The 15175-nt window shown below is 23.3% G+C and overlaps 1 protein-coding gene across 1 annotated transcript; it reads left to right on the top strand.

The window, feature by feature from the left end:
• Positions 1–6512: 6512 nt before the first annotated feature.
• LOC122510217 (glycine-rich protein 23-like) lies at positions 6513–13383 on the top strand. The gene is made up of 3 exons (XM_043624689.1): positions 6513–6635; positions 8188–8384; positions 12623–13383. The coding sequence occupies exons 1-3, from the start codon at positions 6624–6626 to the stop codon at positions 12900–12902; spliced, it is 489 nt and encodes a 162-aa protein (XP_043480624.1). The 5' UTR covers positions 6513–6623; the 3' UTR covers positions 12903–13383.
• The last annotated feature ends 1792 nt before the right edge of the window (positions 13384–15175 follow it).

The raw sequence follows: 15175 nt of genomic DNA, 5'->3' as shown, positions 1-15175 counted from the left end.
TTTTAGAAAAATAATTATATATAGTTATTTGAGTTATTGTTTTCTACTTTTCATATAGTTTTTTAAAAAAATATCACAATTTTGCAATAATAGAAATAAAAGGAAAAAAAATTCAGATTCACTTTTTTGCGATATTGTCCATCATTCGATTGTATTTTTTCGCTGTCTGGAAGTGAAAGGATTTATTGATGCATTAAAATTTAAAGCACGCGTTTATTTGTATAAATCGGTTCATTATGGCTTATGTCATCTTTAATGCTGTTACGATTTTCCTATCAAGTTTCTTCTTTAAAATCAATTAGATTTTTTTGATTTAATATTGAATTAAACAGAAATCGACTAATATTAGGTACAATTTTTTTATTTCTGTATCCATATTATTATTTTATGATTACCTAGTTTCAAAATTAGGTGATTTTCATAAAAATTGAAAAATGTAATTATAACTTGATGGAATATAAAAATAGATGTCTCATTTCAATTTTTCCGCATGAAATTATATTTCAATATTGCAAAAGATAGGAAAGTTTTTGGAATAAAAGTGAGGGAAAAAATAGTGATGATAAAATTCTGTTGTCATAAAAAATTATTGATTAACGACGTTAATCAAAGGAGAAAATAATTTTGTTTATGTTTGTATTAAATATTGCATTTATTTTTAATGATTATTGTTTATTAACAACTTTATGGTTTAATAAGTATAAAACATTTTCGATTATAGATGTTGCAGGAGAAAAAAATATCCATAAATGGAATAATTATTTTTTCTCGCCTTTGTATTTGTCAATTTTTATTTTTTGGAAATGCATCAAAGTGAAATTATATGCTTCCTTTTTTATTAGATTCTTATTTTATTGTTGTTATTATTTATATTATTATTTTTATTATAATTATTATAATTATAGGATAATAATATATACTTATTATTGTAATTATTAGAATTGTTATTTTATTATTATTATGATAATTGTTATTATTTTTGTTATTATAGATAATTTGTGATGGTTATTAATTAATTTTTAGGATTGAATTCATTGAATAAGACAAATTATTAGTTGAATATCTAAGTTTGGATTTACTTACGAAAGTAAATCGAACCTGCTTTATATCGCGGAGAAAGTTTTCCTCGCGACGACGTTATTAGTTTTCCTTTTGTGGGACCTTAAGCAAAACCTTGCTGAACAGTAGTGAACTGTGAAAAAAAATGCAATGCGCATTGCACATGCTGTTCACAGATCCGTGTAAAAGGTCGTTACGTAATTATCATATATTAGTGAGCAATTTCTAGGGTTATTGAGTTTTTTTTTCCTTTTTAAGGGTGGAGAGTAATAATTATGCGAAAAAAATTACTATGAGCTGTTTCGAATGGCTTTAAACTTAGAAGTCGTTTTTCACAAATTTGGTAATGATAATAAAAAAAATAATAGTAATTTTAATGTAATAAATAAATTAAAAGAATTTAGCAATAATAATATAATAATTATTATCATTGTTATTGTATTATTATGAAAGCGATAATAATTTTTTCCTTTTCTTAAAATGTTTAATTTAATTCTTTAAATTTTTTTAGAAGATAAGCAACAGTTTTCGCCGAATAAAAATTCGGTGAAAAATGTTGAGTATGTGAAGTTATTTGCCAATGTAAATAAATCAACTGTGAATGATAAAAGTTTCTATATAGTTAATAGTTTCTAAAGATTTGTTTCTTAACTCGCCAATTTAAATAAGTGAAACTGTAAAAATGTTGATTATATTGCAACTGTTATATTTTCTATTGTTTCAATATCAATGGTTAAATACGTGTTACAAGTTTATGACCTTGACAATAAATTTTAGTGTTCATTTCACTTGTTGAAAGTCTGTAAAATGAAATTAATTTTTAAATTAGTAAAAACGTTGTTATTCTTCAAATTTAATAATTCAATAAAATAAGAAAGTAAAATAAAAATGGTAGATAAAATTTATTAATTGTTTTAATAGAAATCGAGTAGTAATCAATTTTATTTTTTTAGCCTAAACAATTTTCATTAATTAGTATAATTATATGCAATTGGTAAATAAAAATATATTTTTTATAATTAAAATTTATATTATTTTTATTTTAATTTTTATAATTAAAATTGTAATTAATTTAAATTTTGCTAAGAGGACAAAATGTTTTCTGATTCATTCAATAAAAATAATTCATCTAATATTGAAAAAAAAATCAATCAAATATTTTTTCGTTTATTTGTTATTTGTAATACGTAATATTTTTCTAACCATAAAATATTCTTAATTAAATTAGTGATAATTTTTCTTTTGTGATTATAGGACTAAATAAAGAAGAGGAAAGTGCAAAAAAAAGGAGAACGCAGTGAAAAAGTTTTCTTCGTACAACGATTGGTGAGTCCTATTTATTATTATTTATTTATTATTATTTATTTATAATTTATTATTATTTATTTTTATTACAATTTATAAAAATTGTTTTTAGGGTTCCTATCACAAATTCACGGTGAAGGAACCCTTATGGATTTAATTGCGTGTCCGTATATGAAAAAGCCTCCCCCCACTCCCTGATTTTAGCCGAACATGATTATATTTGATTAATTATGATTTTTACATGGTTTTTCGATAAAAAACCAGAAAATTTTTGAAAAAATCGTCCTCCCTTCTCCAGACACATATATTTTGCCCTAAAGAATTGAAACCTGGTAGGAAAATGGATTTTTAATGGAGATTAAATAAAAAATAGATTGAACCGAATTAGATTTGATTTTAATAGCGTTTTTAAAGAAAAAAAATTATAATTTAACTTTTTTAAATTATATTGACCAAAAATAAAAATTGGTAAAAATAAGTAAAACTTTTTATTAATTCTTATAAAAATAAATTAGTCAAATTTTATTATTTTAGTAAATATTTTTCACTTATTAGTAAAATAATTGGTAAATTTAAATTTTACTGAGTAAAAAATGTTTTCTAATTTTTTAGTAAAATGAATTAGCATTTTATTTTTAATATTGTTTATTTATTTATTATTAATATTATTAATATTTGTTATCTTCTTCAGCTAATAATTAAATTAATACTTCTTCTTCAATCAATAATTAATATTATTTGAGACAGTGGTAGTAAAAAACGTGAAATATGTAATAACTTAATATTTTTTTAACAATTCTTGATGCTAAATTCTATTTATTTACTTTTTTTTTTATTTTGCCTTTCTTTATAAAAAAACTTACCATGAAAAAAAATACAATCAACTTTTTTTTCAATTACTTGTCATTTGTAACACGTAATATTTTTCTAATCATAAAAAAGTACATGTAATAATAAAATATTTTAAATTGGTCGATATAATATAAAACAAGTTACTATATAGGCACTATAAAAAATATCTATAACTATATAAAAAAATAATAATCTACAAATTACTGTATAAATAAAATAATTATTTTTACGGAACTATAAGAAATATAGTACAGAAAATTACAAAAAGTTTTTTTTTTGTATAATTCATTTTTTCCGTGCTGAGTAAATTGAAATCGATGTCTTTAAATTCATAAAGAAAGGAAACTCATGGAATATGTAATATTAAACTGAATAATAGATAATATTAAATGAAGTGTATTATTGATATAAAGAAAAAATATTTTTTTTTCAAATATTACGTTTTGTTACGAGTGCCTTCAAGTTAGTGTGGTTAAACAGTGATAAATCGATTAAACTTCCTTATTTTATTTTTTATTGCCCTAGAAAGCAGGAAACAGCTTCGGTATCAAATTCCATGAAATCAACTGAAATTTGTCCCTCTTTATTATGTCACTATTGAGATAATTAAAAATCGAGAAAAATTTCGTGTATTTGTTCTTTTTTGAATATATAATTATAATTATTTTTCGGTTTCAACTTGTATACAGATTTTAATATGTTAATTAAGTAATTAATAGGGAATTCACATCTTTTGCACTGAAAAAAAAATTATTTGTCTCAAATAACCGATTACTTGTTTATCAAATTAATATTTACTTGAATCAAATAATTTTTATTTAAATCACAAAAGTAATTGTATTTGAATCAATAAATTCGGTATTTGAATCAAATCCTACCATTTAATTGATTTGAATAAAAATTATTTAATTCAAGTAAATATTTATTTGAAACAAATAAATTTTTTTCCAGTGTAATTGATAATTTACTCTCTAATTCTTAATTAGTAAAAAAATTGATTAAATAAATTACGTATTTTATTTATAAAATATGAATTAATAATTAATTAATTAAAAATTAATAATTATTAATAACATAGTTAATTAATAATTGATTAACTTAATATCTAAGTTTAATAATTTTTACATTTGGTAATTTACTGTTAGCAATAAATTAGTTAAATTTGGCTAATAATTGGATGAATGAATTACAACAGAAGTGTTTTGTTCTTCAAAATTAAAAATCTTGAGAGATTTTGTTCTTGGAAATTAATTCGATGATGGTAATTTGTTCGATAAGAATAAGTTCGGTCAAGTATTTAACAACTCATTATAGGATTATATTTTAATTACCATCGCATATCCGGATCGTTTGTAATAGTTATCTCACAGTTTGATTCCGATTGATTTCTCCTTGATTAAAGAAAGTCTTTTCCTCAAGTATTATATAGCATGGTTTGTTTGTTCTCTCCCGTTAAATAGAGTTGAAAATTTTCAGTTGTAATAGTCATTAATTTGCATTTTATTTCTTATTCTAATTCGATTGATGCAATTACAATAAAAAAACATTTCTTCAAGTAATCAATTTAATGTGACATAATTACAAATATCGAACTTCTGACTGTTTGTAAATTAGATGAAAAATATTTTTTTAATCGAATTTATTTTACAATTGAATTTTCTTTCGAACCGAGTTTATATTAGAAGGAATTTTTATTATTTATTTCTGTTATTATTAATTTACATATTTTTATTCTTTATTTATTTTTGTTATTTTTTATTAGAAAGAATTTCTGTTGGTAAAATTTTTGTTGAATGACATTTAGATGAAATTTAATTTTTATTTTAAATAATTTTTGTTTTAGGGAAATTTCATAATGAAGGATTTCTAATAGTAGAGTCTGTATACAATGAAATTTGGAAAATTAGCTAAATAAAGATTTTCTTTTCTTTTAAATTTACACCTAACAAAATTCCCACTAGCAGAATTTTTTACAAGCAGAATTTTTATTCAGGGGAATTTCTATTAAAAGAATTTTTTATTAAACTGAGTTTTTATTTACATTAATTTTCCTTACATAGAATTTCTATTCGAGACAATTTTTCAAAGGTTTATTTTTATAAAAAATATTTTCAATAAAGAGAGTTTCGAACAAACAGAATTTGTATTTTAACAAATTTTTCAATTTCAAAATTTTTAACAAATTTAGCAGAGTTCTTTTAGAATTTTCATTCTACAACGTTTCTACTTTCTACAAAATGTTTATTTGAATAAATAACAATTTTATCAAATAAAAATTTCTTTAAAATAGAAATTACTTAAAATTTTAAATTTGATGTAAATTCTATTATTCTAAAATTCCAAATTCGAATTTACGTAAAATTTAATTTTTATTTTAACGAAATTATTATTTGATGAATTTTTTACTTTTCCGAATAAACCTACAGAAGAATTGTCTCAAATGAAAATTCTATGTAAGTAAAATTCTGTTACATAAAAAGTCAGTTAAACAAAAATTATTTTAAATGAAATTCTGTTAAATGAAAATTTTCCCGAATGAAACTTTTGCTTGTAAAAAATTCTGCTGACGAGAATTGTGTTAAACAAAAATTCAAAAGAAGTGCAAATTTTTATTTAGCCAATTTTCTGCACAATTGAATTTCAAATTAGAAATTGTATTAAATTATAATTTAGCCAACTGAAAATTCTGTTAAATAAAAATTTAGAAACTCAGAATTCTGTAAAAAGAACAAAATGTTAAACAGTAAATAAAGATTTAGTCAATTATTAAATATAAAATTAATTGGAACTTTAGTTAAATACAAATTCTGTTAAATGGTAAGGAAAAGCAATTTTTATTTGGCTAAAGTTGCCAAGTGTGATGTTAATTTAGTTGACCAGAATTTTTAATTCTGTTAAATGAAAATTTGGAAAAATAAAAAATCTACTGTTAATTGAACAAACTTAAATATTATTGTTAAATATTAATCTAAATGGAACTTTAGTTAAATAGAATTTCCGTTCAAGTAGAAATTCCGCTAAATAGTGATAAGATTAGGTAGAAAGGTAAAAATTATTTAATTCATGTAAAAATTCCCTTTCTTTTGTCGATTTTGTATAATTAAAAAAATTATCACGTTCTTGATGTGAATAAAAAAATGGTATTTACTTCTAGTATAAATAAATCAAGTGGGGAATTTTTTTTCACCTTGCACGTAAGTCACTGCCCTTATGAAATGCTTATTACGTTTGTTATGTTTGTAAAGTAAAACGGGAGTGGTGAGTAGTACTTGTACGTAAGCGAGAGACCAGTCTTGTTCTTATATTTACCATATTCTGGCAAGCAACTTTATAACGGAAAGATAGTATAAAAGAACTGTCAATCGAAAGTCCACACATCAGTTGAAAGTTGCATTTAGATAAATAATATGAAGCTCCTGGTAAGACGGTAAAATTTGTACGTGCAGTGATTATTTTCTATTTTTTTCCTTCGTAATTTGACAAAATTTTCAATAATCGAAAATTGTTTTAAAAAATCTCAAAATTTTCCCCCTTGTATTTTTTTTCAAAATTTTGCACTTAAGTTTAGAATTATTGCGAAAAAAGTGAAATTCTACTTGAATTGTTTGGAAATTCCTCTTGAGAATTTGTGCTCGGAAAAAAATTTTAGCTGGAACAGCGATAAGTTTTTCTATTGTAGGAAAAGTTCTAACGAAGAATTTGGAGGATAGTCAAAACAAAAATTAATTAATTAAATGTCATAATTTTGTATTTAAAAAGTAAAAGAAAAAATTTTAAATTTGTTTTAGTGGAAGGGTAAAGATTTTAATTTTGAACATTTTAATCAGTTAAAAGTTGCATTTGAATAATAATTAAATTAATTATTAAATTAAAATTAAAATAATTTTCTGTCAATGAGAAAGAATTTAGGTAACATAACCTAAAATACATAACCTAGGTCTAAGAAATATTTCTTATTAATAGAAATTGTGATTTCTATTCAAATGCAACTTTGTTTAAAATGTTAAAAATTTAAATATTACCCTTCAAGGAAAACAAATTAAAAATTTAATTTGTCTACTTTAAAAATACGAAATTATAACATTGGATTAACTTTTGTTTTGACTGTCCATCAGATTCTTGGTTAAAACTTTCTCTACTACTCAAAATCTAACAAATATTTCTTATTCGTAAAAATTGTAATTTTCATTCAAATGCAACTTTTAATTGTTTAAAATTTTACAAATTTAAATCTATGTCCTTGCACTAAAACAAACTTAAAATTGCATTAGTATTTTTTTTTCTAAAATATGAAATTATGAAATTGAATTAACTTTTGTTTTGAGTTTTGACTGACCGCCAGATTTTTCGTTAAAACTTTCCCTACTAATAAAATCTAACAAATATTTCTTATTTGTAAAAAATTATAATTTTTATTCAAATGCAACTTTTAATTGTTTAAAATGTTAAAAATATAAATTTTTACCCTTCCACTAAAAAAAATTTAAAATTAATTTTTCTTTTTTAAAATACGAAATTATAACATTGGACTAACTTTTAATTTGACTGTCCGCCAGATTCTTCCTCAACTGAAGCAAATAATAATAAAATAATAATTTAATATTTAAATAATAATAATAATAATAATAATAATAATTATTATTATTCTTTTTCTATTCTGGAGAAACTTATCCTTGTTTCAGTTATAAATTTTTTTCCTGTAAAAACTCTGTTAGTTACTTTCAAATTTCGATTAAAATTTATACCAAATTCGATAGAATTTCACATAAAAATTTCCGGGCACTTTTTTTGTCTCGCACCACTTTTGGTATTTCGAAAAAAATTTTAGTTTCTTCTTTCCCACCTTTTTAGATAGTGAAAATAATCAAGTTCTCTGACACAGTAAAAGAAAATAGTTTTTGACAAAAAGTGTTTTTTAAAACACTTTCTAAAAGTGCTTTTTGTTTCAAAAAAAAAAAATTCTTCTTTTAGTTAATTTTGCCGTTATTAGTGGTCCTAGTTTCGGGCAGTACCTACGACGATGCAACAAATCGCGAGGAGGTGAATAATTTTGAATCCGATATTCCTGTTTTGGAATCGTACAACGGGGAAAGTTCGGCGGATAAAATAATTCAGAAAAGAAGTTACGGCTTAGGATTGTGGGGTGCAGGCGGCCTCGGATGGCCTATGTAAGTGTCAATAAAAATAATTTTCCCGCAGATTCTCTTTATTAAACTTTCATATTTTTTTGGCAAATTGCTATGATTATTATCGGTGAAAAAAATTTACAACCGAAATTGTCAATTAACAATTATATTCTCACGAGAGGGAATTCATTTTAAATTGGTGTGATTTTCGAATAAAAATTCTACAATCGAAATTGTCAATTAAAAATTATATTTTTACAAGAGGAAATTAATTTCAAATTGGTTTGGTTTCGAATAAAAAATTTTACAATCGAAATTTGTCAATTAAAAATTATATTTTCACAGGAGGAAATTAATTTCAAATTGGTTTGGTTTCGAATAAAAAATTTTACAATCCAAATTTTTCAATTAAAAATTATATTTTCACAAGAGGAAATTAATTTCAAATTGGTGTGATTTTTGAATAAAAAATTTTACAGTCGAAATTTTTCAATTAAAAATTATAATCTCACCAGAGGGAATTAATTTCAGAGTGTAAATATTTTTTAAATATAAAAAAGAATAAATGAAAAAAGATTAAATAGAAAAAAAATAAATAAAAATAGAATAAATAAAAAAAGGATAAATAAAAAAAGAATAAAGTAAAAATGAATAAAGAAAAAAAGAAAAAAGAATAAAGAAAGAAATAAAAGGAATGTCGAAAATATAAACGGCAATCTTGTATATATAGAGACAATCTAAATTGCGAAAGTAAAGAAGTAAGTGTCTAATAACGTACAAATTTTGATGTTTAACATTTCACATTCTAAACTAGGGACATTCTTTCTTATTGGAAAGTAGTAAAAAACAATACAAAGTCCAGGAGATAATAAAACTGGTAAATATATAGGGGTAAGGGAAAAAAATCGATTGACAGTGAACGTTTATTGTGCTGTAGAAAAAGTTATGTTTCATTTTAGTAATTTCTTTAATTAGCACACTGTGTATTGTTTTATTTAGTGATTGTGTCATTGTTGCGAAAATAGATTTTATTATGGGATTTTTTTTCAAATTCTTTTCGTACATTTTGGTGTATTTTTGTTTTTGAAAATTAGTCGAATTAGTTTTTTTCTTTCGATGAAGAAGAGGGGAGTGGTTTTTAAATAAAAATTGTAGATGTACACTTACTTCTTTCTTCACAATGTTGTAAATAAAGTTATAAAATTAAAATTGAGTAATTTCTTGTCTAGGTGTAAAATATTATGTAGTCTTTTATTGAAGTTAGATGGAAATTGAGCGTTTGCAAATTTTTTCAGAGCTGAATTTTAGTTGGTGTAATTTTTATTTAGCCGAATATTTGTATTGTAAAATATTTTGTAGCTTTTTTATATTGTATTTTATACGATTTTTTATACTGTGTTTTATACATTTTTTTATAGTTTTTTTTTGCATTTTTTGGTTTAGTAAAAAATTCAGAAACTTGTTAATTTTTTTATAACAGATTCTCTACTTTACTAAATTTTCACATCCAGAAAAAATATTATTTGACTAAAAGCCGGCTACATTAATTATTTGTTTTAAATAATTTTCATTTGGAGCAAATAAATTTTATTTGATTAAAGTAATAGTTTTATTTCATTCAAGTAATAGTTTTATTTGCTACAAATAATAATTTTGTTGTGTTGAATACATTTTTTATTTAAAACAAATAAACAATTTAGTATGCTCTGTAACAAATATACATTTACTTGATTCAAATAAATTATATTTGCTTCAAATAAAATATTTCTCTGGGTGTATGAAACATAATTTTTGATTTATTTTTTGTTAGGTTGTAATTTACATTTAACTTTTCTTAAGTCGAATTTCTATTAAAATTTTTATTCATTGCATTTTTCATTAAACATGTTTTTTTTTATAATATTCCCACACTCAGAAAAATCTTCGTCTGGAACAGCTACAAATTTCCCTAAATTAACGAAATTTTCATTTATTTTAATTAACTTTCGCTATTCTAAAGAAACTAATCGCTGTTTCACGTAAAGTATTTTTTAAACTTTAGTAAAATTTATCTGCGACTTAAAAAAAAATTTTTTGTTCTAAATTTTTCTAGAAATACTTTTTTAACAAATATTTACAAATTTTTGAATAGAAAATTTTTTATAATATTTCTCTACTCACTATTTCTCAACAAAGAAATTTTTTAAAAAAAAGTTTATTATTTTTCTTGTGAAAAACAAAAATGAAACTTTTAACAAAATAAAAATCCTGTTTTAAATGAAAATTAATTTAACGAAAAATTTCTTTTATAAAAATTTCGTCGAGTAAAAATTTTTTTAACCCCTTCACTGTCAGTGGGCTCTATAGAGCCATAAAAATGTCGTGCCCTGTATGTCCATGGGCTCTATAGGGCCATCGAAAAAAAAGACATTTAAAAGTTAACGAATATGGCTAAAAATCCTTACTCGGGGGTTTTCGGGGTCGCTGAATCCAAATCCGTTGTCGAAAATTCAAAATTCAAAATGGCGGCTTCAAAATGGCGCCCAAAAAAAATTTTTAAGTTAACGAATCTGTCTAAAAATACCTTAAAATGCCTACTCGGGGGTTTTCTAGGTCGCTGATTCCAAATCCGTGGTCAAAAATTCAAAATTTAAAATGGCTGCTTTAAAAAAGCTAAAAAAAAATTTTTAAGTTAACGAATTCGTTAACTTTTTAATTTTTTTTTGGTGGATATTTTGAAGCCGCCATTTTGAATTTTGGCTTTTCGACCACGGATTTTGAATCAGTGACCTCAAAAACATATAATATGACAATATCATGATTTTAAAAAAAAAATTTTTTTTTGAACACTTATGGCACAAAAACTTTATTTTCACTCGACTGTGAAGGGGTTAAATTGAAATTCTATATAATAAAAAATTTTCTGCAATAAAAATTTGGCTAAATGACAGGTTTGTTCAATGGGAATTGTGTTAAACAAAAATTATGTTTAATAATATTTGGGTAAATAACGGTTTTAGTTAAATTTATTACAATTTAATTTATTAAATTTATATTAATTATTTTATTAATTTAATTCGATTGAACAAAAAAATTGTTTTATTAATAATATCGTTAAGAAAGTTATTAAGCAAAAATTTGGCTAAAAGAACTATGTAATAGAATTTTAATTAATTAATTTATAAAATGCAATTTATTACAAAATTTTTTAATTATTAATTCCATTTGGGGAGTATTTAGCAAAAATTCGGTTAAAAGCGCTACTAAATAGAGAATCTTTTAGATTCAAATTTGGTTAAATAAAACATTCCTTCAAAAAAAAATTGTGTCAAGTAAAAATTATGTTTAAAAAGTATTTGCTTCAGTATCGTTTTCGTTAAGTGAGAAATTTATTTAATACAAGTTTGGTTAATTAACTATTCCCCTAAAAGAATTTTAAGCAAAAATTTGGCCAAAAAATAATAAAATAGTATTATTGAATAGAAATTCTTTTATATAAAATTTTGACCAAATAACAAATTTGTTCAAAGAAAATTAAGTTACATAATAATTATGTTTAATGAATATTTGTTTAAATTACGGTTTTATTGAATAAAAATTCTGATTAATACAAATTTGGTCAATTAATAATTTCGTTAAAGGAATTGTTTAGCAAAAATTATGCCAAAAATTAGTAAATTAATATTACTAGTTAACAATTTCTTTTAAATGCAAATTTGACAAAATATCAGGTTTATTCAATGAAAATTGTGTTAAATAGAAATTATGTTGAATTAATATTTGATTAAATAACGATTTCGCTAAATAAAATTTCTGCTTAATATTTATTTGGTTAAATAAGTTAAGGGAATTTTTCAAGTTTGTTAAGGGAATTTTCAGCAAAACTTTGGCTAAAAAAATGTGGCTATTTACTAAAGAATAGTAAAAATAGTACTGAATCAAAATTCTTTTTAATGCAAATTTGGCTAAATATCATATTTATTCAACAGAAATTGTATAAATAAAAAATTATGTTTAATGAATTAACAATTTCTTTAATGTCTTTTAACAATTTCGTTCAATAATAATTCCCCTAAGATAATACAAATTTTAACCAAGATATATTTTAAAAAAACACTACTTTATTAAAAATTCCTTCAGATGAAAGTTTGGCTAAATAAATTGTTTGGGATGCCTAAATATATAACTCTATTAATAAAATATTATTTCTAGTTGTATTTTCGCTTGGCTTAAAAGAAATAATTGCAAAAGATACGATTTTCAGGGAAGGAGAAAAATAAATTTTCTACTTTTGTTTTTAGAGCTAGTTCTGGATGGGGCTATGGACTTAATTTAGGCCATGGGATTGGTTTAGGACATGGCATTGGTTTAGGACACGGCATTGGTTTAGGACACGGCATTGGTTTGGGCCATGGACTTTCATATGGACATGGAGGATGGGGCGGCGGCGGCGGTTGGGGTGGATGGGGTGGACTGGGTGGATTGAGTGGTGCAAGTTTAGGTTGGCACGGAGCTTGGTATCCAAAAGTGCCCTTAATATACGGAGGCTATGGTCTTAGTGGTTGGCATCATAGAAGATAAATTCTCCTGAGATGATGAATAATAATTACTTCTAATTTATCATTTTCATTTATAGAAAGAGGGAAAAATCTTTTTTCCTTCTGTATTCATTTTGTCAAAGTTCCTTTAATATTTATAATTTTATAATCGTTAGTTTCGATAATCATTTTCCAATAGAATATGAATAAAAATAAAATGGAAAAATAAAAATTAAAAATAAAAATTAAAAGTAAATAAATATTCAAAATAAATAAAATAAAATACTCAATTAGTTGATAGTATTTTGTGTATATTAAATAATCTCGTTGATAATTTTATAATAAATTAGAAACAATTTTGATAGGATTGTAATGATATTGATAGAATTATAATGGTACTGATAGAATTGCAATTTCTTTGGTAGAATTGCAACTGAATTGATAGAATTGTAACTGAATTGACAGAATTGTAATCGAATTGATAGAATTGTAATTGAATTGATAGATTTGTAATCGTATTGACATATTAGGAATAATATAAATATATTTAATATAAATATATTTAAATTCTAAATATATTTTATAAATTTTTGATAGAAAAAATAAAAATTTATTGTAACATACCTGTGACCTCTTTTGAATGTAGGTCGTAATAAGTTCTTCACAAATGGTCAAATTTTTCTCAGTGTCCTAAAACAGAAAAGAAGAAAGCAAAGAAAACTAAAAAAATCACATTTGTTTCTCATGTTCTTTTTAAAAAAAATTCATTTTTAAACCTTTAAAATTGTTCTTAATTCTGATATCTTCTTTGGAAACTTTTCCTGCTGTTCCTCCTGCATTAGCTTAGAATCGGAAATTTCACCAGACTTTTGATTTAACATAATTGTTTGAAAAAATTTTGTAAATGTATATATTTTTTCTTTTAATGAAATATATCGGCTCAGAGGTAAGTTGGTCTGACATAGGAGCAACCGTGACTACTTAAAAAGAAATGTCAACGTGTATCTTGAATCAGGCTGCAATGTAGATATCAAAATTTGTATTGCTCTTGTTGCTTGGAAACGGAAAATGGTTCGATAATTATTTTCAACTGTAGTATGTAGTGTTTTAGCTTTGTTGTTTATTGAAAATTTTTTTGCTGATATGTAAAAAGTGTTGTTTATTTTTTTTTAAAAATATCTTTTTATGGGAAAAGAAAAATGAAGTACCACAATTGGTAACGTTACTTAGTGGGTATAAGTTTAGAATCTACTTTATCTACAGTGAATAAACGTGTTTCTCGATAGATAATTCAATTGCTAGGTTCAGTTGTTATCAATTGTTGGTACATGGTCCTAATGATAATTTATCATTTTTGCATGTATAGTTAAAATTGTCAAGAGAATTTTTTATCAAATTAGACAAATTAATTTTTTCTTCACAATTTACAATTTTTGTTATAAAATTCCCTTTCTTTACCCTCTTGCTTTATCGATTGAGTGACTTTAATTCCTTTGACAGTTTCTGTTAATTCCCACTTTTACCTGTAGAGGGCTACAAAATTATTTGATTCACAATTTAATTTTTGATCATCATTATAATTGTAATTGTTAATTTTATTCATATGATTAGTAATTTTACTAATATTTTTTATATTTATTTACATTATATTATTTTTTTTTGAGCCCCCGAAAAGTTAGTTCCCCATTTTTTCATAGTTTTAATTTATTTTCAATTCTCGCCAGAGAAGAGGGAAACTGTAGAAAACCTCTCCTGAGTACAACCGGTTTTATCGACAGTCTTAGGTACTATTAACATTATTATTTTCTATTATCATATTTTTCTAGCACTTGATATTTTAATAATTATTTTATTTCCGAAATATTTTTTAAATGCGAAAAAAATTCTTTGTTCCGCCGGTAGGACTTGAACCTCTAGAACCTGTCGTAGAATGACGCGAGCTAATCCACTGAGCCATTTATTTTATTGCAAAGTATTTATTATTTCACATACAAATCTATTTATTTATTTTTTGATTTGACTTAAATAACCGATTATACCAGTATTTTATTAATAGTTCCAGTATTTGAAGCAAATACTATTTAATTGATTTAAATAAAAAATTATTTGATTCAAATAAACATTAATTTGATGATAAACAAATTTATAAAGTAGACAGTTTATTAGAATCAAATTAATTTCTTTTCAAGTTTCTGCCCTGCTCCCTTGCCCCTGAAGTTTTTAAAAATAAGATGGATAAAATATATTTTCCTAAAAATTAGTAGAAATTTTTACTAATTTTAATTAGTTGGCGATTTTTCAGTAGATAATTTAGAT

The sequence above is a fragment of the Leptopilina heterotoma genome, unplaced genomic scaffold (genome assembly GCF_015476425.1).
Source record: "Leptopilina heterotoma isolate Lh14 unplaced genomic scaffold, ASM1547642v1 Lhet_68, whole genome shotgun sequence".
Classification (NCBI taxonomy): domain Eukaryota; kingdom Metazoa; phylum Arthropoda; class Insecta; order Hymenoptera; family Figitidae; genus Leptopilina; species Leptopilina heterotoma.
This window is presented reverse-complemented; position numbering and strand designations above follow the sequence as displayed.

Excerpts from the sequence above, each read along its gene's own strand:
- LOC122510217 (XM_043624689.1), top strand. Across the intron at positions 8,385-12,622 it reads GGCGGCCTCGGATGGCCTAT|AGCTAGTTCTGGATGGGGCT; the intron begins GTAAGTGTCAAT and ends TTTTGTTTTTAG.